Consider the following 24343-nt stretch of genomic DNA (forward strand, 5'->3'; position numbering starts at 1 on the left):
GACAGTTGCAAAAGGCTAATTTGTCTGCCAAGTATTGTTCTACTTGGGTGCAGAGTGAGCAATATTCTGTAACATGCCATTCAATTATATGGGCCAGTTGTGCTGCTATACAGTAGCTTTTAAAATCAGAAAAACAAAGATTAGTCTAGGAGACTTATTATCCTAGACCTGCTTAGAACACAAAGTAATCTGAAGTGCCCTAAAGTGATAGAACTGGAACAGTATAGCATGAATGAAGTAAATTAGGAAGTATAGACATTTTTAATGCAAGTGCTTTACTCAGCTATGGAAGTCATTATTTCCTCCATGAGTGAAGCATTCGAGGAGAGCATCTTAAACCACTTGGATCAACTGGGGATAGGTCGTCATAGTCAGAGGTAAGCTTGACTCCGATATATTTTAAGATTTTGGGTTGCCAATAAAACTCAACATATATATTTTTATCTATATGTTTTGGAATAGTAGTATTAACAGTGTAACAACACTAAAATTGAACTACAATTCTCATATGATATAGGAACTGCAGTTCAAATACTGGCCCCAATTAACAACTCTAAACCAACAATGAAGATGAACTACAGCTCCCCTCTTTGCACAAAAGGGAAAAACTCTCTTTGCACAAAAGGGAAAAACGTCACAATACCAGCTATTAAAACAAGCTATTAAAACAATGATTGGGCAATTTTCCAGGTCTTATGAACTGCCCATATATGGGAATTGGATATATGTATTAACCTGAGGGGGCCCGTATAAATACTGTACTTTGTTTTTATGGGATAGAGTATTTTAACTTGAGGGGTGTATAAATGAAACCTGTATTATGTCTTATAATTTTGGTGCACATTATCAATTACAATGCTATGATTTCATAGAGGGGAGGTGTAGTTGGTTTAAATTCAGGGGCATCCAGGGTGCTAGCACAGAGAAGCACAATTGTGCTCTCTGTGCTAGAAAAGCCGAATTCCAGTTTGAAAATAGGAAATTAAGCTCTTAAAGTTACCATGATCTGCATTTTTGCCGTCCCTGCTAATGAGTGGGCCATTGGCACCTGACACTCACCTCATTTGCGCAGCACCCTTGTTTAGATTACAATTTTGGATGTTAACATTTAGTCCTGTGATCTGGCCAAATTCTGTAAGCAATTTAGACTAATTTTGAAGAGATGTTATAGATTTAGTGATAAAGACCAGAAAATATTTTTCTGGTACTAGGCTAGAAAAGAAAGCACAGTGGGCAAAACTATAATTGCCACAATAAAATGAGCTTGTCTCAGACATTCTTAAATTAAGGGCCAGATTTACATAGGGTCGAATATCGAGGGTTAATTAACCCTCGATATTCGACTGCCGAATGTGAATCCTTCGACTTCGAATATCGAAGTCGAAAGATTTACCGCAATTAGTTTGAACGAACGAAAAATTGTTCAATCGAAACAATTAAATCCTTCGAATCGTTCAAATTGAAAGGTTTTTCTTCGACCTAAAAATTGTTAGGAAGCCTATAGGGACCTTCCCCATAGGCTAACATTGCACCTCGGTAGGTTTTAGGTGGCGAAGTAGGGGGTCAAAGTTTTTCTTAAAGAGACAGTACTTCAACTATCGAATGGTCGAATTTTTCGAACAATTTTTAGTTCGAATCGTTCGATTCGTAGTCGAAGGTCGAAGTAGCCAATAAAAACATTTGAAATTCAAAGTTTTTTTTATTCTATTCCTTCACTCGTACTAACTAAGTAAATGGGCCCCTTATTGTCTGTCTTCATCTCTTCCATGGGAATCCAGAAGTACATAAAAAGGTTGACTATATAAAGTTTTTTTTTTTTTTTGCGCTGCATGATGTTTTTATTGAAGAAACATTCAATGGAATGATCTTACGGTATTTACGAGCCAACAACTGTTTTTCAGGAACAATTTTCTAAATATTACACTTTTATTCCTTGTTTGTTACCCCCACCAATTCGGAGATAGAAATATTTCATTCTCCTTTGAACAACCTCTAATTTCTAAATAGCAATAGATGAGTGCAATGAGCACCTGAGAGAGCTTGACATTTTCTTTGAAGGTTAAGAGAAATATAACTGTGTAATCAATATGACAAGCTAATTACTGTTATATCTAATCTACTGGCCCTTTGGGAATGGACGCCAGTGTGATGTTCAGCGAAATGTGCAGGTAATTAACCAAGCAGCATACTTATTCTTGCAATCATGTCTTCACAATATGGACATTTTTAAGGATATTTTTTTTAAAGTTTACAGGTGGCAGCCTGCTGTATGCTTGCTAGTAAAAATGTTTGCTGGCAAATTGCCATGCAAAAGATCAAGTTTGCATTCAGGAAAATAATTTCCTGCAGTGAAAAACATGCAATCAGTGCTGGCTTTTTACAGTTATTGGCTTCTGTTGCAGTAAGTCCTGTGTATGAACAAGATTTGTTAGCGTCTAAACAAACAATATCCTCTATAGCAGTGATATGTATAAAAGCCACATAATCATGTGTAGCCAGATTGAGTGTCTAGTCTGACAGCTATTACAATATATGTTGTCCATACAACCTAATAGCAGTCCATTACAGCACAGTCCATAACTCCATAGCTCACATTTGATATATTCCAAACCATGGGAACAAAACTTTGAACTTGCATGTCCTTGCATGTCATTGTGTTCTTTGTCAGTAGGTCATAGTGATCTTTGTTTATTGGTGAAAAAATAAAGAATATACTTTGCTAGCATTACAAGCGTTGAGAGAAGCAATTTTTTAAAAATTAATGGTATCACTTGCAAACATCTGTAAATGTAGTATTGTGCAAATATGTGAAAAAATATTTTGGAACTTTAATATTTCAAACTTTTCTGGCACTTAAAGGGGAACTGTCGCAAAAATGAAAATGTAATATTCGCTTTAGCATACTGAAATAAGAAACTTTCTAAATACAATCAATTAACCGTTTCTGAAATAATCAAGTTTATCTTCACTATTCCTCTCTCAGCATCTGTTTCTCTTCATTCTGTCTTCATTCACTTAACAATTAACTTAACAAATTCAAAAATTGTGCAGTTTATTGCAATGAAGCTTTATTTACCAAAAAACATCAGGTTAGTAAAAAACACATAGTTTACATAATATGAAAGCATCCAGTATAGATAATGGTTTAAGAATAATGGTTACAATTTTAAATGAAAATGAAAAACTGCATGAGAAATGTTATGTAGTATAAAGCCTGCCTTTATATCCTTACCTTTAGGAAAAATATATCTGAACAGTAAAGTTTATACGTGTAAGTCAATATGACTCAGAATAAAAGGCAATTTATTTGATTCTCTTGAAAGTGATTATTGCAGGACGCACGTCAATTTATTATCTGCATCTATTTCCCCCTCTTGTTTTTTATTTTTACAACCTCACGTTCTAGCCACCTGTTCCACAAATTTCCCTACACACACATTTACTCTTGAATTAAATATTCCGACCAACTACAAAAACAGGATTGTTAAATTAGGGATGTCAAAATTTCGCCGCGTGTGTGGCAGTATGAGCAGTGTCAAACTATAGCATGCAGACACATACAGAGACAAGATGTCAACATCAGTACGGAATATTTAAAGGCCAAGTCATGCCATGTTCACCACTGCAGTCATAGGTGTACAATGGAGGATTCTGCTGGATAGACAGGTAACTAGCGGCTCGAAAGAGACATTTTGATTTAGTGATTTCAGGCATTACAGGGATATCAATCCATCATTATTATAAATAAATAAAAGTACTTTAAAACACAAGAATGGATTTTTAAAAAAATCCTTTTTTTTTCTTTTTATATTTTGTTGGGAATTCCCTTTACATAATTTTTACAGTTGCCATGATATGTTTATTTTATTGATCCTTAATTTAACCCTTTTGCTTAATGTAACTTCAAGCTGAAATAAGTATGGGCCTAGTTAGCCAACCCTCAGAAAACTTCCTTGATAGTAATTGCAATTCTTTCTTCTGCTAGCTTATATAATACACACAAGGAGTTAATTAAGACCATCCGCTTCATAATGCTATTTAAGATCTCCTTCCAGATCACCAAATCCACAAATTACATCTAGTAACTCTATAGTAACGCAGTCAGAATTTGCTCATTTGAAGTTGGATGGGTGCAATGTACAAGGCAGAATGACATAGAACACATTGCCTTATTCAAAACTGTCAAGATCCATGCGATAGAGCATGATTTTTGTAGACTTGAGTGAGTATAACCTCCCCTTTTCAGATTTCCAGTATATCCCTTGCCCTCTTCGTCTGTCCAGTTTTGTCCTTGGCTTTTGTTTCATGTACTTTCCATTTAGATTTGTTCCGCTACAAGCAGTATTCCACCATCCACCTACAAAATATACACAAAATTGCTGATTTACAGTTCCCCTCGTTAATGTTAAAAGCTAAAATAAAAGTATAAATTATACGCAAAAACATGACCGTTCTCCATAACATTACTATTTACAACACTCCGCTCATTCATTTTGGACAAAATACTGTACAATAGAAAGCACATTGTTACATTAGATATGGGTCACCCATGTGATCCCAGCCTAGAAGCTGTTTTTAGCAATTGAATCTGATATTTTAGGTGTCCAGAGCCTGTAAGGAATACTGTAAAATGTAAAGAAATTCCAACTCTCGCAAACACAGAAGAGGGTTCAGCTAGCTTTGGGGGGCTGAAATTGGCTGGTTTTGGCCCCATCTGGCCTTAGCCTTAGTAGGGCAGAATACTGTGTAATTGTACCTGAAAACCTTTCTGCTGGACATTTTAAATCCCCAGAATTCCGATCATTTGTTGAAAACGGAAGTTCTTTCTGTTCAGGTAGACCACTGGGAATGTTTCCTGAGACCTGTGAAAGCTGGAGAGCATAACTGGTATCTTGATTTCCAAGAATGAACATATATTCCGCAAATTGCCAGTTTTCCTTCCAGTCCTGCAGCTCAATATGCAGCATATAATCTGCTTGCTGAGAAATGGCATGGATCTTCTCAAGGCCTAGCCAAAATTCACCTGAAATGACAGCAGGACAAGCTTTAGACTATTGTCTAGTCTAGTAAATTCACTGACTTAAATTTGAAATTAAATCATGAATCATTTAATCATTTCCCTTTTCTGGAAACAAAACTGTTAATGGCCATGTTGTCTGGTAGACATTTTCAGTAAATAGGATTATGTATGTGGAATATGCTGATTTGATTCTTTGACTACTTTAAAAATAAGCAGCTTTATTGTCTTTTGAGATCCTGCGCACAGAAATAATTAAGCTTCAAGACCATATGTGTATCTTAGAGAGGTTTCTAGTTGTTTAGCATGCAACAGAATTGGACATGCTATCACTGCAGCCAAGGAAATAACTGTACTCTCCATAATGGTTGCAGGCCTAATATATTACCTTGTTCATCTTGAACGCAGTTCTGCGTTCACATGCATTTATCTGTTACTAAAGATAAAGTATATACTATGAAATGTTTCTTCTAAAGATGGAAATAAATTAAATTGTATATATGTCCTCATGTAGATTGTTCAGAGCATTATCAGACTACTATAGCTATTGATTAAATATATTTATTTTCTACTAATGTACAGTGTACGTACAAAGGTAGATATAAAATACTGTGGGAAAATTGAATAACTTGCATAAGCATTTCTTTGACCATTGATTAACTAAAGCAAACAATGGCGTATCTGTCTTTTTTCAACAGCCACATGTGATTGGCTCTCGGTGGTAGGAAGATGGGTTTGAAAGGGTGTTTGCTTTTACTATCCATTGTGGGCCTTTGCAGGAAGATACAGTGTGATTTTTTATAGATAAGCATAAAAATGGCAAATTTTACTGATGCAGTTTATATATATATATAATATATAATAACACATTTTGCATATGCATCCATGTTTGGAACACACGCATTAAAGCCCTGCATGTAGTGCTCCAGATAATTGCAGTGGGCATTGCCCTTTGTAAGTAATAAGGACATTTTTTTTCCAATGTATGGTACTGTTTATATAATGGTATAATTTTACCTGTAAGTTCTCCAAAGCCATTTAAGTATGTTTCCCACGTCTGGTTAAAATCCACTGACCCATCAATTCTTCTCTGAATTACTGTGTTTGCATTATCTAAGAAATAATGTCATGGAGTACTTAATTAATAAGTATGCTGTGCTGCTTAATTGTTTTATAAGAATATGCCCTTTATTTAACAGATACCTCCTTACACTCTTCTTTATATAAATTTTTAGTATGTTATAGATGTATTTCTTCTGAGCAACTTCTCAATTGTTCATGACTGGATTTTGAATTAGGTCAATAGCACATGCAGCACTTTTTTATTTTCAGCACTTTTCATGAGACACTGACTGGCACTGCCTCCTATGTTTTCCATTAAATTAAATGGGAAATGCAAAGTGGTGAACATGTTTTTGGCACTTCTATGCATCATACATTCAAATTAATAGGAGCAGTAGAGGTAGCCAGGGACATATTTAATCCAGCTGAAATATGCAGGTCACTGATCGGTATGTGTATACCCGGCCTAACTTTTCTATTCAGCCTGTTTGTAGCCTGCACCTGAAAAGTCTTCCTTGGTTGTCAGGGGTCAACTAACAAAAGTGAACTGTGAAAGTTCAGTTTTGTTATTATATTGCTTTTTGAATTGCTCATCTTTTTTTCCAAGCTTTCTGCTTTTAATCTTCCATTGTGACTTCCGAAAAAACTGGTACCTTGTTGCTAGTGCTTAAAGTGATACTGACACTAAAAAAGTACATGTTAAAATATGAATGTACATTAAAAGTTACCTATAGGTCATGTTGATCGTTTTTTGCTGAGAGGTATGTTTTTGTAAGTAAACGTTAGTTGAAGTTTGTAAACCTGACTGTCCCATCTCAGCCTGTCAGTTAAAGTTTACAATCCTTACAGATACCTGCTGCACAAATATGGCAGCCCCCTCATACAGGAACATGGGGCATCAGACAGGTAATGTAAAAGCATTGTGCAAATACTTTATGGCAAAGTTATAAGTAGCTTTCAAAGGTAATATTATGATAGATGTAAAAAAGTAAATTTTCTGGTGTCAGTATATCTTTAAGCACTGTAGCAATCATATGAGCTAAAATTCCAAGCCCAAGAGTCTAAAAAGTCTAATTGCAAATTGTCCTCGATCGTGTCTCTTTTAACAGTTCATTTACAGTTGAACTACCAGTTAAAGATATACATGTCCTTTCCTTGGGAAATAATGCTTCTCTCATAGCTAAAGTATAACACTGCATTTCCTCTGAAGAGCTAGAGATTATGAGAAATATTTTGTTGTAGTCTCAAATAATTTACCTTCTGTTATTTCACAGTATACATCAAAAGCCATGCTTCCATTTGGTCTGATAGTATAAATACCACTTGATCTTTCTCCCCTGTTATAAATGTCATTGCAGTCACGACTGTCTGTTGGAAATGAAAAAATTAAATATATTGTCGAAGTTTATACTTGCATATAAGACATCATTTGATGTCAGAATAGCTAATTCACATAATATTTTCCATATTACAGAAATGCCTTTGTATGAATTTATAGTTGTAGTTCCATCTCACCATTTTGTTCCAGCATTCCATCTGTTGAATTGCTTAAGTACAAGGAGCCAGTCCTACTTCTTCTGATAGCCAACACACTCTTTGCACTTTCCTGGAAATCTGATGGGCTTAGCTGTAAAACAGTTTCAGAAATAAGTAACCGTGCCTGATTAAAAACATTAAGGCTAGGGCCACACTGGGCTGATCTTCCGCGGGCAGTACAGGTAGTCCCCAGGTTACATATGAGATAGGGTCTCTAGGTTTGTTCTTAAGTTTAATTTGTATGTAAGTTGAAACATATACAGAAGCAAACTCAATATTTCTGAATGCAGAATAGAAAGGAGGCTACTGCCCACAGCATTCACAGGCCGGGATTTGTGGAAAGGCCCAGGCCTAGGGCAGCAGAATTTTAGCGTTGGTTTGGATGCTGGGGATTGCAGGAGATACAATATTTTTTTAAATTTCCTGTGCACCAATTCCCAGTACTCTATACCGATTCTGGAATCTTGCACATGTGCACAAAGGAAGGGGAGGGGCAATGAACAACAGCAGGCCTAGGGGCGCCTGCTATGTAAATCCGGCCCTGTGTATACATCCAATACATCTGAAGGTTATTGAACTTACAAAACAGGACAAATATCTATTATCAAGGCATGGTTTTAGCAGATAAAATATTTTAAGGGGAACTAAAAGCTGTTATAAAACTGAATAGTCTGATCAGAGTCAGCAAAGTATGTATGAAGTAAATTAGTAAGATGAACTATAGAAGACATTTTTGCTTTTACTAGTATTACAATTTAAAACATTAGCAGAGGTGCAAGTCTGATAATCCCTGTTATCCATGGATTGTTTGTGTGTTAACACACACATACACACACAGATATTAATGCATATATAGATACAGATATAGCTAACATTTTCATTTAAAGATGAATACATGAATACCTTGTCTTCTAGGTCTTTTATTTGAATATTTTGATGGTCAAGTTGCATGTGCTGCTCTTGTACCACTTTTAGTATGCGTCTGATATTTAAGTCCTGCTGCTCCACAAAATTCTGAAATAGATAAAATGAAAATTATTTTTACTAGGACACTATGGGTAACAGCATTTACAAATTCCTGAGCTTTCTAGATAACCGATCACATGCATGTACCATCAAATAATAAAAAACACATTAGACATCCACACCAAAAAGAAGGTGGCTAGAATGTAGCCATTTTATATTGGAGCCCGAAAGAAAGACCACTGTTGGGCATATTGGTGTAAATGCAGGACTGGAAAACTTTACAAATACTGATCTTCACCGACACCCTTGAGCTGCAGTGGTTTAGCGGCATAAAAAAACTGTTGTAGGTATAGCACAGGTGAACTATATATACCCTTACAAACCATTAGTGCAAACAAATGTATATTGTTCTTTTCATGCATGGAGTTCAATATGGCAAAGCTATTCTATTATTTAGTAATTAGGAGCATCACAACTATATAAACAAATCACTCTCCAGCATGATTCTTCATATTTCTGCCTGTATCTCAAACTTGGTCTTCAGGCTGTTATACATTTAGAGTTAATACAGCACATATATATATAGTGACCAGCTCCATGTTGTAGCTCCCACCCTTCCCAACTATAATCAGGTGATCCCACTGGTGTCTAATAAAAGGGCAGCCAAGTTTGGGAGTTTTACTTTGAAAGCAGCTAGTACATACCTCCCAACATTTTGGAAGTAAAAAGAGGGGGATAAAAAAAAAATTTCCGCATGTAGCGCAGCAATTTTTTGACCACACCCCCTATTTACCATGTTTGTTTTACAAAATTTGGCAGGTTATGAAAGTTTGAAAATATTTCTCCTTCTCTAAACTGTGTTTTTGTGTCTCAAAATTGTTACAAAGTATCTTATTTGCGCCTGTTAGCTGTTCTGGGCTCTCTGCTAAAAGCCAATTAAGTGAGAAACTTTGTTTCTTTTTCTGGCTGTTCAGTGCAGAGAAAAGAGGGACTTTCCAGTACAAATGAGGTACTGCGGGTTGAGCTGTCAAAAGAGGGACTGTCCCTCCGAAAAAGGGACAGTTGGGAGGTATGCTAGTAAGTTGCAGGTTAAACTTGGTCCCTTTGTAAAATGTATGATGAAGCAATAGAATTCTTAATGAATCAGATGAAAATTGAGCATAAGACTGGCCAGATATGGGATGATTTTGATGTAGTTGGCCAGCTTAAATATATTGCAATATATGGACAAACAATCCCTGTAATGTCTTTGTCTTAAATATATTGATAATGGGTTGAGTGTGAGGGCTCTTGTATTTGTGCGCATATACATATATATATATATATATATATATATATATATATATATATATATATATATATATATATATATATATATATATATATATATATATATATATATATATATATATATATAATGTCCAAACAGTGAACACACTCTTTCCGGGTTTCAAATATATAAATGGGTGTGTAGGTCAAGGATGAAAAAGGCCCCAGTATGGGCCGAAACGTTGGAAATGCATTGTGAATGAAGCACATCTTTTTCTTCATGATAAACAAGGAGTGTGGGTCCATTTGCTTTTTTATATAATATATATATATATATATATATATATATATATATATATATATATATATATATATATATATATATATATACAGATATCAAAAAAAGGTCCGCACACATAGGACTTGAATAAAAAGAAAAAGTGTAGTTTATTCAACGTTTCGACCCAGTCACTTGAGCCGTCCTGAGGACGGCTCAAGTGACTGGGTCGAAACGTTGAATAAACTACACTTTTTCTTTTTTATTCAAGTCCTATGTGTGCGGACTTTTTTTGATATCTGTATATGATTGTTGCTTGTTCCAGCACTGAGGCATCCATTTTGTGTTCTGGGTGCACCGACCCCATGCTGTTATATATATATATATATATATATATATATATATATATATATATATATATATATATATATATATATATATATATATATATATATATAGTATATACACACACAAAGCAAATGGAACGGACATCCATAATCGGGGATCAAAAGCCAGGGTGCCAGTCCATAAAAATAAATAAATACTGCAGTAGTTGACAGCACTCCAAGGATGATTCCAACACGGCAACTAAATCAAACAAGTGAAGGTTTATTTGAATCCAACATTTCGGTTCCACACAGGAACCTTCGTCAGGGAAGGTTCATGTGTGGAACTGAAACGTTGGAGTCAGTATTTATAATTTGTTGTTTCTGAATTTTGAGTCATTTGTTTGACATTTCCCTATGAATCCTCATAAAAATAGCGTGTTCATTTTATTTATAACCCACCCTCCTATAAGAGAGATACCAGAGAGATGCTCAGGTTTTTTTTATCTGTGCAATGAAGCTTATTATATGAAAACTTCAGACTGTTTGGGCCAGATCAAATAGCATTCATTTTAAAGCATCTAGCAAGAAAAACAATATATTTTGTGGAAAAGGGCAACATTATGAATCTTGTATTTTGAATGATGGTTGACGTGATCTTTTTAACTACAGTATATAGACTATGCTGAGCACAAAAGAATGAAGTTTAATAAAATGAGTAGCATTTAACCATCAAATATAACCCAGTAAATAGTACTACAGGTATGGGATCCATTATCTGGAAATAATAATAACATTGTACCTTGTTGTTGGTCCTAACCAAGATATAATTAATCCATAATGGAGTAAAAACAATCCTATTATATATAATGTTTAAATTAATTATATTTTTGTGAGATTAATGTAAGGAGATCCATAGTAAGAAAAAAGCCCTCACCTGGAAATGATCCGTGTCCCGAGCATTTTGGATAACCGGTCCCATAACAGTATTTTAGAACAAAAATAATTGTGCAGCTTTATTGACTGTCATGGACAGAATATTTCCAGAGTTTTTAAGTTAAACTTACTTTCAGTGATGATATTTCTTTACTTTCCTGACCTTCTGTTGTTCCTTGAGTGATTTGGAATAGTTTTTCCTCCAGACTCCCAACTTTAGCTTGAAGTTGTATCTTGTCTTGCAGTAAGTTTTCAACTTGGGAATGAATTTTACGGGATATGTTTTTTAGCTCTTCATTATTTACCTGCAGCCTGGAAGTTGTTTCTTTGAGCTCTTCTTCCTTTTCTCTGATCTCATTTGTTTGTTCAGAGAGATCAATGACGGACTTGTCAAAAAAATTTAGTTTTTGAAAGATCTCATTAATTTGACCCTTCGTCTTGTGGACAAAATCTTTCAGGCCGTGTCCGAGCTGCAGTAAGCCATTAGCTAAAATTCGTACATCATCAAGCATAGCAAACCTTGATTTTGATTCAGTGGACAAGGAATCGTATGCCGATTCATCTTTTTCAGTTGCTGAAAGCACCAAAGGGAAAATGAAAATCAGGACCAAATTCATTTTGCTGTTATAGACCTTATGGCAAATTGGCTGACCAGAATGTATTCTCTTGGTTGGCATAATTAAGTTTATATATCCTACAGAGATTAACCACAGACAGTGCTGAGTGGTTAATAATTAAAGAGGACATTTGAACCTAAGTAACCCCTGCACTCCCTGACCTGCTTAATAAAAAATCACCAAATTAACTGAAAAAGACACCTCTGGAACTGTTTTTATGTGCACTTAAAATATTGGAAAAATTAAATAACATCAGCAAGTCAATTTGCTGTTTTTTTAGCATCACATTTATTATAAGACGTTCTTCAAAGGAGGCTTTATTAAAAAAAAAAAAAAAGCATCAAATGTAGTGATATACACGTACGGTACAACTGGGTCACAAAATGTCTTCCGACCTAACTAGCATAGTGTAAACGAATGTTCTAATACATTTTGTTTAGATACAGTTCTATCAACTTTGGATGGGTAACTGTAAACCCAATAGCTCTTATGAATTAATCGGTAATACCACCCTCCACAAAATATGTTGTCTTCAACCAAAGTAATCACTTAGGAGCTGGTGCTCTTTAAAGAACTGGTGTCTTTGATAATCCCCTCGGTGAGGTAACAATTTGCTAATATGTTTGAAGTGTTGTCTTAGTTTCTGGGGTGCTCTCAGGAGCTGTCTCAATGCAGATTATAGGCATCTCTATTTTGCAAGCAGTATCAATTACTTCCAGGGTATTTTCCACCAGTACTAGCGGCTGTTACCATAGTGTAGTTTGGGATAAAGCTTTAATCCACTCCTACTATCTGAAATTAGAGTTAGAAAGTATTTTCAATCATCCTGGATGGTCTCTTGGCCATAATGGATGCTTTGGGAAAAATGGTGGTGGCTCCCAGCCAAACCAGACCTTCTACAGGATGCACCTTCCTTCCCCAGTAAGTGGTTTCTAGTTCCTCCCACCAGGTCCTAGGATGAAGGATGACCTCTAAGCTGATAAGACTGTATCCTGTAAAGGGCATTGGCTGATGACACTACCACCATCTGTGGGTGGAGGAACCAGTGTTGGAGGGAGGTATCTACTGTCCACTATGGATATATAGTAAATGACAAAAGTATCATACCAATATTTTTTTGACCCAGTGTGGACAAACCCTGCTCCAAAAATGTTAATTAAAAGAAAAAACATTTTTTATTAAATATTCGAGGTGTTTAACAAAAAAGGTATAAAAGATGCCCAAATATATCTGTCACACATTTCACCCTTGTAAAATTACTGTAACTACTACTAATTTTACAAAGCCCTATAAGGCTTATTCAAAAAATAATAATTTATCGGGCAGATAGTGTTTTTTTTTTTTTATCATTGCGTAGATACAATAACCAGAATGCAAAGGAAACTTATGGTTAAAATAAAAATTTTGGAATGTCCTGTCATGTCCTTTAAAGCTGACCTGTGTATTTTTTGTTTTGTTTTTAAATTTGGAGATCTCAGACTAAACTTCTTTAAATTAAGCGATAAAAGAGAAAAATAAGTTATGTTATGTTACTGAATTCAGCCTTGGAACAGTTGAGCAATCAGACATGATGTCCCAATTTAAAATGTAAATATAACCTTAGTATCCTTAACATTATTCCTATGTGCATATAGTACATTCAGAAAAAAGAAATATAGCAATTACCTTATAGAAACAAATGCAAGCAATGGAAAATTGTTATTCACTTAGCACTTTTGCTGCTTTCACACTTTTATCCCAGCATCACTGAGCATTAGTGCTCCAGAGATGCCTCCCTTATCAGCTTCTTAACACCCTGGTGGTGATCCTGACTGATAGTAGATGATATGTCCAGAAAATTCCATCGGCAGATGCAATGTAATAGCTGGCTCATGGTGAGCCAACACCTAATGGATCATCAGTTGAGAAGATATTGGTCAGACAGCCCTCTGGAAGCCCCATACATTGGCAAATAAGCTGCTGTGTTTGCCAGCTTTGATCAGCCTGTGTATGGCCAGCTTAAGGTCTAAAGTCCACTTTAAGGTCTAAAGTGCCACTTATTGTAGGACAAATACCCTCTGCGGTACTTCTGGGTGCAGAGTCAGATCACTGGCTTTCACAGTTGGTGGTGCACTTCTGCTCCATATGTCTGTTTAACCCCCAGAAATGTTGTCACCTTGTCACATCTGTGGCTGTAAAAGCTAAGAGCCAATTAACATGGTCTGAGTTCTGGTTATTGTTTCCTAAGAATTTTTTTTCACTTGTACCCATTCATCTGCACTTCTGTTTCCCTTGACTAAATCATGTTTTGTTTTTTATATTTGTCTTACAGAAATCTTCTCTATGTTTATCCTCAAAGCCTTAATTTTGCAAATCGTCAAGGCTCAGCAAGAAATATAACCGTAAAAGTTCAGTTCATGAGTGGGGAAGATCCGAATAATGCCATGGCAGTAAGCAAAATTACTTCTTTAAACGGTTGGCATATCTTGTCTCCGTAGAAGGCAATACTTTGTCTTTGAAATAATGTTGCCCTTCCATCTGATTAATGTTTTTTGTTGGTTTTTAGGTAATTTGTGGCAAGTCAAGTTCCCCGGAATTTTCGAAAGAAGCATATACAACTGTAGTATATCACAACAGGTGAGTCTTCTCTTTCATTGCCCTATAGACACTTGCTAGTTTTCTCTTAAGCTTCGCTTCTATAGAATTCTGTTGTGCTAAATGTTTGATTGTCGGTGCATGTGTTGACTCAATGCAGATCATTTTAAATCTGCTGATCCTGGATTGCAAAGGGCTTCACTTCTGGTTGGACAAATACAGTTTGGCCATCCATCTTTTTTGCATCCATTTTACACACTGTAAAGGTTACTTCATTTGTAGTCACCAAAGCTGTGTGTTTATTTTAATTTTCCCCATAACTTGTGAAAGACCATTGATTTGACACCATTTAAATGTCTTCCTTTATTATATTCAGATCACCTGATTTCCATGAAGAGATAAAGATCAAGCTTCCAGCTACACTTACCGATCATCACCACTTACTCTTCACATTTTACCATGTCAGCTGTCAACAAAAACAGAATACCCCCCTTGAAACTCCAGTTGGATATACAGTATGAACACCTTTTTCTTTATAATTTTATTGTTTAATACTGTGAAGCTGCAGGAAGAAGAACTATACCCTAAAACTGAATCAAGCTTGAAATACTGTATGTTTTATATACTGTACTGCACCAACCTAAAGGTTCAGCCTTGAACATTGTCCACAAAAGCTTAATTAATTAATCATCAGCCTTGTTTTGGTGACATTTATATTCTATATCTGTTGCTATGTTCAGGTAAAAGCAGCACATAGCATACGCTGTGAAAAGAAGATGGGGAACTTTATCAGAGGCATAGATCTGTGGTTGCCTTGGGCTGGTACAGAACCCTAAAATTAATGTGCAGTATTTCTAACCTGCTTATATGTTAAGCTTTAGGTTAATGCCACACAAACCTTAAACTCAGCCTGCTGAAAAAGATAGGCCAAAAATCAGCCCCTATGCAGCAATAAGCCCCTTAACTTACCTGCACCCTGATTCATAGTTTTGGAATACTCCTGCATTTTGAAGCTGAAATCCACATGTGCCTGCACCTGGGCAGACACAGTAGTTCTGGATGGCAGCATGGTAAAGGGCTAATTACTGCATAGGGACTGATCCTCAGCCTGCTCTTTTTAACAGGTCGTATTTCAGCCCTCTGTTGCATAAGCCTTAGTTCTCCTTTACTAAAATACATTAAAAAATCATAATCTTATTTGGATTCTGCAATACAAAAAATTTAATTGCACAATATATTACATTGCAAATGTTATTTCTGTGTTGCATAGCTTATGTGTGGCATATTTTTAGTGCAATCTAACTGTTTTTTAATTTTATTACATTCCTGTGCACTGTTGCAAACATCAAATCTTTTTTTTTTTGGTTGCCTTCTAGTGTCAAGTTGGTTGCAAATATTGTTCACATTGCAGAAATTTTTTCTAACACCTTTTTCTACATGGAACGGTAGATGTATTCATTAACGTGTTTTGCTCTGAGATGTTTGAATATTTTAATAGATTTATTTTCTTTCTGCTTAAGTGGATACCAATGCTTCAGAATGGCCGCTTGAAGACAGGACAGTTTTGCTTGCCTGTTTCCTTAGAAAAGCCACCACAGGCATATTCTGTGCTTTCTCCAGAGGTCAGTGTTTAGCAAGGACAGAAATCAAGATATTTCAGCAAAACATTGCTTGAATTAAACTATAACTATCTTTTAATGTGTTTTCTCATTCTAACCACATCTTCCGCCTTCTTTCCCATAACTTGATGTTTCAGGTCCCTCTTCCTGGAATGAAATGGGTGGATAATCACAAAGGAGTTTTCAATGTCGAGGTTGTTGCTGTTTCCACTGTTCACACACAGGTAAGTACATTTAAAGCAAATTACCCTGAATAATAGGATCCTATGGAACAGGGATAGTCACCCCTCATTTTTTTATTCTATATTGTTATATACTATCCCCCATAAATATGATGGATACACCAAAGCTGTTTTTAAACTTCTGGTTGAGGCTGATTTGCAAAGTTTCCTTTCTTGTTTGATATCCAAAGTTTCCAATCTTGTTTCCAAACTTTGCCTGAGCAATATGTGTTTTTTGTTTTTTTTTTAACTTTTGGCTCTAATACATAGGACCATTGTCTTCTTTCCAAGCCAAACCAGCCCCCCACTACCACCAACATAACTTTCCAGGTTGGATGGTGATGATTAGCAACTAGAAGCATGAATACTTTCCAAGGACAGGTTCCAATGTGCATGAGAACAGAAGTGACATAGCTAAATATGGTGGCTGCTGCAGTTGCAGTTACGGATGTGCTATGGGGGAGCAGTGAAAGCCAGGGTGATGTGGTTGGAGAGTGGAGTTGGTTCCTCTTTAACATAAATAGGACAAGCCTCCTTCCAACAAAGGTGTCATCAGTAATAGAAAATCAACAGAACACTCCACAAATACACATGAAGAAGTTATATATATATATATATATATATATATATATATATATATATATTACAGTTTAATGTGTAACAATGGTTACGTTGCACCCATTAATACATTATTTGCTAGCTCTAATGACTGCTTTATTTTTTAGGATTCATACCTGGACAAGTTCTTCGCTCTTGTTCATGCTCTGGATGAGCATATGTTTCCAGTTCGAATAGGTGACCTGAGGATCATGGAAAACAACTTAGAAAGTGAGCTGAAAAGTAGCATATCAGCTCTAAGCTCTGCTCAGTTGGAGCCTGTAGTACAATTTCTTCACCTCCTGCTTGATAAATTGATTCTTTTGGTCGTACGGCCTCCTATCATCGCTGGGCAAATTGGTAAGTAAAAGTAAACGCAATTGTCAATTCAATATAAAAAATGATCTGGTCTATATAACATGTTCAGGATTTGACAAAGTATTGGATTAATAATGACTCTTATGGTTCAGTCATCCCACTTTCAAAAGAATTGTTTTTGTTAGTTAACCTAGGTCAGGCATCATTTGAGGCTATCGCTTCCATCACAAACAGACTCTACAAAAACCTTGAAGGAAATCACGATCAGCATGGCAGAAATAATCTTCTTGCCTCCTACATTCATTATGTGTTCCGGCTGCCAAACACTGATCCCAATTCACCTTCGCCAGGTAAATTACCTCCTAATTTAAGTTTTCTCTTAAATCTTCAAGAGGTATGAAAATTATAATTATTTGCTTAAAATTGACTTTATGGTCTTTCTGTAATTCAGTACTTTTAAGATAATGTGTTTCCACATAAGGAATTGCATACCTGTACTGATGCTTATTGTGAGCAAGACCTGTGTAAAGCCATATTTACTCATTTCATATCTGCAGGTCCTGGTGGATTGGGAGGATCAATGCACTATGCCACAATGGCACGGTCAGTAAACAGACCAGCAAGTCTTAACTTAAACCGATCCAGGAGTCTTAGCAACAGCAATCCTGATATATCTGGGACCCCAACTTCACCTGATGATGAAGTGCGATCAATCATTGGTAGTAAGGTAAGAACTAGCTTATCTAAGCACAATGAAACATCCCTGCAGGCAGAATATATAGTTTGTTATTAGACGGAGTTTTCCTCCTGAGCTACTCCACAGCGTCACATTTTCAGCTATATTCAAGTCATGTCTTTGCTAGTATTTCTCAGTCCCTTTGCGAAATACTAGCAAAAAAAATACTAGTTAAAATGGTTTTCTAAACCAATACCATTTGGAGTTGTGTAGGTTTAGCATCCAGCAGTGAAGTGCTGTTTATTACTGTTTACTGTATGAGGTCAGTTGTTTTTATTTCCGTTGCTGTTAAAATAGCCATTATGTTTAGAGAAAATTGAAGTTCTAAGATTTAGAGATACCCAACTCCTAGGACATTTGGGATATCAATGTTGTGTGTGCCACTAGGAGATAAGCATAGCCAGTAAAACACCTGCCAAGGTCTGGTCGGTGTTATAGATGTAGCTCCTGTCCCCCCCCCCCCCCAACCTGTCCCAATCATACCTTTTTCCTTCCCCGATCTGCTTCATAACCAGCTTTGTCTGTATACGCATCAACGGCCTACCCTTTTATGGCTTTACGCTGCTCCTGCTATGTTGTGATCCGTTTCTATCATGGCTGCCCCCATCCCCCACAAGATGCCGAGATTCTTTTAGAAAGGTGGCAACCCTGCCAGGAGAACAAGCTTAAAGCATATTCAGTCTGGTCTAAAAAACATTTCTTTAAATTGTACCTTATACAGGCTCATTTTTTTTTAATTTTACACTGTGTGGATACTGCCATTTTTTTTTCTTTTCAGATAATCTGAAATGGTACCTGTTGTTTGAATTGAAACCCCTACAAATGGGGATTATTTAAAAAAAATGTTCTCTTATGGTGCTACTTTGTAAATTGAATATTCTATTGTTATAAGGAATCCTCATCTTTACTTGTTATTGATCTGGGATTATGGATAAGGTTTTATGTTTGCATCTCTCAGTACAGCATTTGTATGCTGTCTGATAACATGTTACTAGGGCTTAAAGGAGAATAAACCTGGCCCTCGCTGCCTACTGTAATATTTTATATGTGTATGCCAAGTGCTATTTATATCACCCAATGGCTAAACTGCAGTTTTGTGGAGAATAGTAAGTATTACATAGGCTCTCCCTGGAGAAATAGATGTCTGCCCAGGGCCTCAGTTTTATAAGGTTATTCTGGTGTTTAGTGTACAGAAATACTTTCCCTTTAAATAAAAATTGGAAAGCCAGAATATTCCAATCTCTAAATAGTAACCTGTTGAGTATGTGACAAAAATGTGCTCACTAAATCTACTTACTTAATTTATTTTGCAACAGATCAATTTATTCCCACAGAAGGCTTAAAGGAAAAATCACTAAATACTTTAGAAAAACAAGTTCTACCTGTAATTATTTTTATAATTATATTTTCTAAAGCAAAATCTTTTTTTTTTTTTAACAAACATGGATTTAGTATTTTCAAAGATCCTAGTTCTATGCAAAATGCAGTGATACTAAAGTCACTCCTTCAGCTTTTTAGACTGCAAATATATGGGACATTGCTAAGGGATCACTTCTACATGCAAAATGTACGTTGCGTTAATAATGCAGTTAGAGCTGCCTAAAGGGGCAGTATACCCACATTTTAACATACGTTCAGTGCTTGGGCAGAACATAGGTTTTTGTCTAGTGTTTGAAATACCGTATGTATAGTTTTGTCAGATTGGGAAGAGTAGGTCTGTTACACTTGTGAGACGAAATGCAAAGTGTGAAGCTGCTCCAGGTATTACTGCTTTAACAGAAATGCTTTTAAAGGACAAGGAAAGATAAAACTAAAGAAGTAGGCTAGAAATGTAACATGTATGTTTTGGGCTTCTGTACCAGCCCAAGGCAACCTCAGCCTTTTAGCAGTAAAGATCTGTGTCTCCAAAGATGCCCCAGTAGCTCACCATCTTTTTTCCTGCTGATTCACTGCACATGCTCTGTGCTGCTGTCGGTTACTGAGCTTAGGGACTAACTCAAAATATACATTACACATAGAATATAAATGTCACTGTATAAAGCTGATTAGTTATTGATATAGATAATTACTACTAGTATCAGAATTTAATAATCATTCCTGTAGCATCTGTTTAAATGAAAGGCCAACCTAATTTTTCTGCTTGATAATTTGCAATGACCCCTAAGCTTAACTACTCAACAGTTGCTCAGAGCCCACCGAGCACGTGAGTGTCACAGATACTTTCCAAGATGGTGACCCCTTGTGACAAGTTTGACTTCCTGGATCATTGCTGCTATTGAGAAGCTGAAACTTTAGGCTGGTGCAGTAAGTTCAGTATATAAAACATGGAATTTTTATCCCTATTCATTTTAAGGGTTTAGTTCTCCTTTAAAGACCTGAATTTTATTGTAGAGTTGCTTTTAATTTAATGTCATCCACAGTATCCTATAACTGAAGTGTTAATTCTTTCAGGTTTGTTTGACAAATGTTAATGTTTTACTCTCTTATTTGTCCTGTTGAATCAGCCAAGTTTACTTTTCTGCAAAGGGTTATCACTTTCTTGTATTATTTAAGGTAAAGATAACATTTAAATTGTAGGATATTTTAAAATAAAGCTCCCCATAGACGCGACGATTCTTCTTGCCGAACGACCGATTTTAGGGAAGTCCGACCAATCCTTCAAAATTATCGTGCGGTTAGTGGGATTCGAACAATGGTACATCTTACGATTTTTCGGCTGACATCTGTCAGGAAATTGATCGACCAGGTCAAAAAATCTTTGTCGGCCCCAGTGCAATCTATCTATGTTTGCAGGGCCAAGCAGGCAGCTACCCCTTGTTTTCCTGCCAAATTAGTTTTTTTAGTTGATGGTAAATTCATACGATCATTCTGAGAAGATCGTGGTCTCACAATCAGGATCTGATCTTTTAAAAATCTCAACATCTATGGCCAGCTTAAGGCCAAGGTCTTTTATCTTGGTGCAGTTCTTATCTGTTTTCTGCCATGCCATGATATATGCTTGTTTGAAAGCCATGTGGTATTAAAATAACATATCATAACATTTGGGGACAGATTTATCAAGGGTCAAATTTCGAAGTGAAAAAACTTCGACCATCGAATAGGGTAGTCCGACATTTGAAGTCGAAGGATTTTTACGATTGTACTTCGAATCGTACGATTTAGTGATGCACCGAATCCACTATTTTGGTTTCGGCCGAACCCCCGAATCCTTTGCGAGAGATTCGGCCGAATACCGAACCGAATACAAACCTTAATTTGCATATGCAAATTAGGGGTGGGAAGGGGAAAACTTTTTTTACTTCTTTGTTTTGTGACAAAAATGTATACAATTTCCATCCCGCCGCTAATTTGAGCGATCGTAGGATTTGCGCTAAATCCTTCGAATTCGATATTCGAATTCGAAAGATTTAATTCAAGGGTTGAATTCGAGGGTTTATTAACCCTCGATATTCGACCCTTAGTAAATGTGCCCCCATATGTCAGCTCTGACACGTTAAAGGTAACTGTTGTACAAACTGATTTGTACAGTGTTATTCCTTTTGTTTTTTTTTCAAAAAAATCATGCCACAACATTTTTCACATTTACTTATTTCGGCAGACTAGTAAACATTTATTGCTTCCGATGGTTGCCGGTGTTAATTTTATTGATCTTGTCATACCGTTGTTATTCTCTTCTATGTAATTTAGCAAAACACAACATTTGTTGTGTCATTAGGCTCTCTGTAGTGGCCTCGTGTGTCAGGGTGGTACATTGTCTGTGTAAAGGAAATGTTATGGAAATAGACTAGATGCAATTTGTTCATCAAGGATTATTTTTGTCTTGTTGTAACACTACTAATAATATATGAAGTGCCTTGATCTAATTTTTTTTGTCTTTTGACTTGAGATGCTGTCTAATCTCTGTGCCTGTTTTGTATAACCTGCAACCAGTAATGCATTTCCTCTCCTTTTCCACATGCCTTCTTTCATATGATCAGGGTTTGGATCGCTCAAATTCCTGGGTAAACACTGGTGGTCCCAAAGGTGCCCAGTGGGGAACTAACCCTAGTCCAAGTGCTGAAACAGTGCAGGTTGTGTTTCTAATGATGAATGCTTTATGTTTTTGCCTCACATCATTCAAGTATACGTTTGTCTTCTATATCTATTAAAAACAGCACTCATTGCTCAAACTGTATTCACAGTTGTTTCATACCACAAAAAAAAAACATTCTGAAATGTAAAAATGAGCTGGACGTAGCTACAAATCAGGTTTTTATTTTGCATGACCGTACATATTAAAGAGTTCATAATAAAGCAACAGTGGCTATTCTAATTAAAACAAGTACAAACATATCAATGAGGAACTTACCTATAGCATTTCCCATGTTTTTCTTGGATATCCATAAAAAGACAAAATGGATGTGCAGCTGTACTTTGTAAATATAATACAGATGAGAGTAAAAACAATATGGCATTATTGTATAGTGGAGGCATGCCTGAATTAGTGCAATAGGATGTATTTAATATCCATAATTAAAATATCTGTCATCTTGCAACAGAATATTCAAGATTCAATCTGAATGTGTGTTAAATCTCCTTTTGAATCTTAAATATTGCAATAATAGGCTATATTAAGGGAAGGTTCTCTTGCCTTACTGTTGCTTTACATGAACCCAGCATGCTTCTTACTTTAACTGCTTGTTGTGCATGGAGATGTCCAAACTATTGTATTTACAAGCATTTACAGTGTGTTTTTTAAATACATGACTCATTACCACTATCATCATATGTTTTGTCAAGTCTACATGGCCATGTATAGTTTGTTTGTTTGTGTTTTCCTTGCTTACTATAGCATAGATTGTTTTACACTATGATACACAACACACATCATAACAGCAGGATTTTGTTATGAATTTTGTTGTGAATTTTGTTGGACTCCACCACTTCTTGACTGTTCAAAATGTCGCTTGTTTTATTTGGAAGGTTCCAAAGTTACCTCTTTTAATTAGAAAGTGTCATTTTATTCTATGACATTCCTTATTCACACCGCAACAATGCCCATTGCCCTTTTTTTTGTTCCCAACAGTGGCAGAAACACAGTGTGAAACTGCATAGTTTATTTTCATGTTCTGTATAGTTTGATCCAATTTGTACAAAGTACAAAAAGTTAGATGCAGCCTGCTTAGGAATTTTTTGGCATTTATACCTGAATGCAAGCAATAGATGAATAAATCACTGTTGTGCGAATTGTTGCATGTGTTGGAAAGCTGTTTTTATGTTCTTCTAAAATGACTTAACAATTACACCCCTGCCTCTTCAGTAACCAGCGTTAAGGTGGCTGAAATCGTGCACTAATAAGCATATAAGAAATTATATATATATATATATATATATATATATATATATATATATATATATATATATATATATATATATATATATATATATATATGTTTGTGAACCCTCTAAAATGTTCTATATTGTTATATGAATGTGACCTAAAACATCATCTGGTTTTCAAAAAAGTCCTAGCAGTAGATGAAGAAAACCTAGTTAAACAAACAATAAATTATGATATTTGGTCATCTATGGTTTTTGAAAAAAAAAATGATCCAATAACATATGTGTGTGTGGCAAAAGCAATGAATCGTGCTCTTGATATCTGATGCAACCCCGACTCGAAATTTAGCTCATTCCTCCATACAGAACAGCTTCAGCTCTTGGATGTTGGTGGATTTCCTCATATGAACCGCTCACTTTAGATCTTTTATGTTCCATTTGTTTAACTAGGTTTTCTTCATCTACTTTTAGGACTTGTTTGAAAAGCAGATGATACCACCATAAATATATATAAGTATATGTATGCATATATGTGTGTGTGTGTGTTGGGTTGTTTTGTACACTGGTATGCAAAGTTCATAGTATGAAGTAATTGCTGTGAATGAATAAAAGGAAGATCGACTTTTCCACAGTTATATATGCTGCAGAATTACTAAACCAAAGTTTATTATTCCCGCCATCACTCATTCATCTCCACTTCGTAGGCAATGGATCGATGTAATCGTATGTCTTCGCACACTGAGACGTCGAGTTTCTTACAAACTTTAACTGGACGATTACCAACCAAAAAGGTAGATTCATGTAATCAGGGTCATTTTTCCTCACTTTATACTTCCTTGTTTCTCAGCTTTATCTCTGATTCTTTTCAAACACATAAAGAAACAAATTGTACCTAATGACTTCAAATAAGAGTAGACTTGTAGGCCACAGAGCAGCAGTTAATCATTTAGGTA

The 24343-nt window shown here is 35.8% G+C and overlaps 2 protein-coding genes across 18 annotated transcripts in view; one reads left to right on the plus strand and one right to left on the minus strand.

Moving 5' to 3' along the window:
* The window catches only part of dock7.S (dedicator of cytokinesis 7 S homeolog), an 81409-nt gene that overhangs the window by 23924 nt on the left and 33142 nt on the right, over positions 1-24343 (plus strand). For 11 of the 17 annotated variants that reach the window (XM_041561364.1, XM_041561365.1, XM_041561367.1 and 8 more), the window contains exons 15-24: positions 14318-14435; positions 14552-14622; positions 14957-15095; positions 16101-16202; positions 16337-16423; positions 17146-17377; positions 17521-17685; positions 17893-18062; positions 22049-22141; positions 24095-24181. In XM_041561364.1, the coding sequence (XP_041417298.1) occupies positions 14318-14435; positions 14552-14622; positions 14957-15095; positions 16101-16202; positions 16337-16423; positions 17146-17377; positions 17521-17685; positions 17893-18062; positions 22049-22141; positions 24095-24181 (1264 nt within the window). The remainder of the gene's footprint in view (positions 1-14317; positions 14436-14551; positions 14623-14956; positions 15096-16100; positions 16203-16336; positions 16424-17145; positions 17378-17520; positions 17686-17892; positions 18063-22048; positions 22142-24094; positions 24182-24343) is intronic. The other 6 variants (XM_041561376.1, XM_041561377.1, XM_041561378.1 and 3 more) reach the window with 1 other exon arrangement.
* On the minus strand, positions 3758-12015 carry angptl3.S (angiopoietin like 3 S homeolog). The gene is made up of 7 exons (XM_018260768.2): positions 11521-12015; positions 8519-8629; positions 7595-7706; positions 7337-7447; positions 6035-6130; positions 4757-5023; positions 3758-4357 (listed from the first exon to the last, which is right to left on the minus strand). Exons 1-7 carry the CDS (start codon positions 12004-12006, stop codon positions 4170-4172), a joined length of 1371 nt encoding a protein of 456 aa, XP_018116257.2. The 5' UTR covers positions 12007-12015; the 3' UTR covers positions 3758-4169.

The sequence above is a fragment of the Xenopus laevis genome, chromosome 4S (assembly GCF_017654675.1).
Source record: "Xenopus laevis strain J_2021 chromosome 4S, Xenopus_laevis_v10.1, whole genome shotgun sequence".
Lineage (NCBI taxonomy): Eukaryota > Metazoa > Chordata > Amphibia > Anura > Pipidae > Xenopus > Xenopus laevis.

What these genes read in the sequence shown, in the direction of transcription:
- angptl3.S (XM_018260768.2), bottom strand. Translation starts at nt 12,006, where the DNA reads ATGAATTTGGTCCTGATTTTCATTTTCCCTTTGGTGCTTTCAGCAACT. An exon ending in ATACTGTGAAATAACAGAAG is followed by an intron (nt 6,131 to 7,336) that starts GTAAATTATTTG and finishes ATTATTTCTTAG; the next exon opens with ATAATGCAAACACAGTAATT. An exon ending in TCCAGCAGAAAGGTTTTCAG is followed by an intron (nt 4,358 to 4,756) that starts GTACAATTACAC and finishes TATATTTTGTAG; the next exon opens with GTGGATGGTGGAATACTGCT.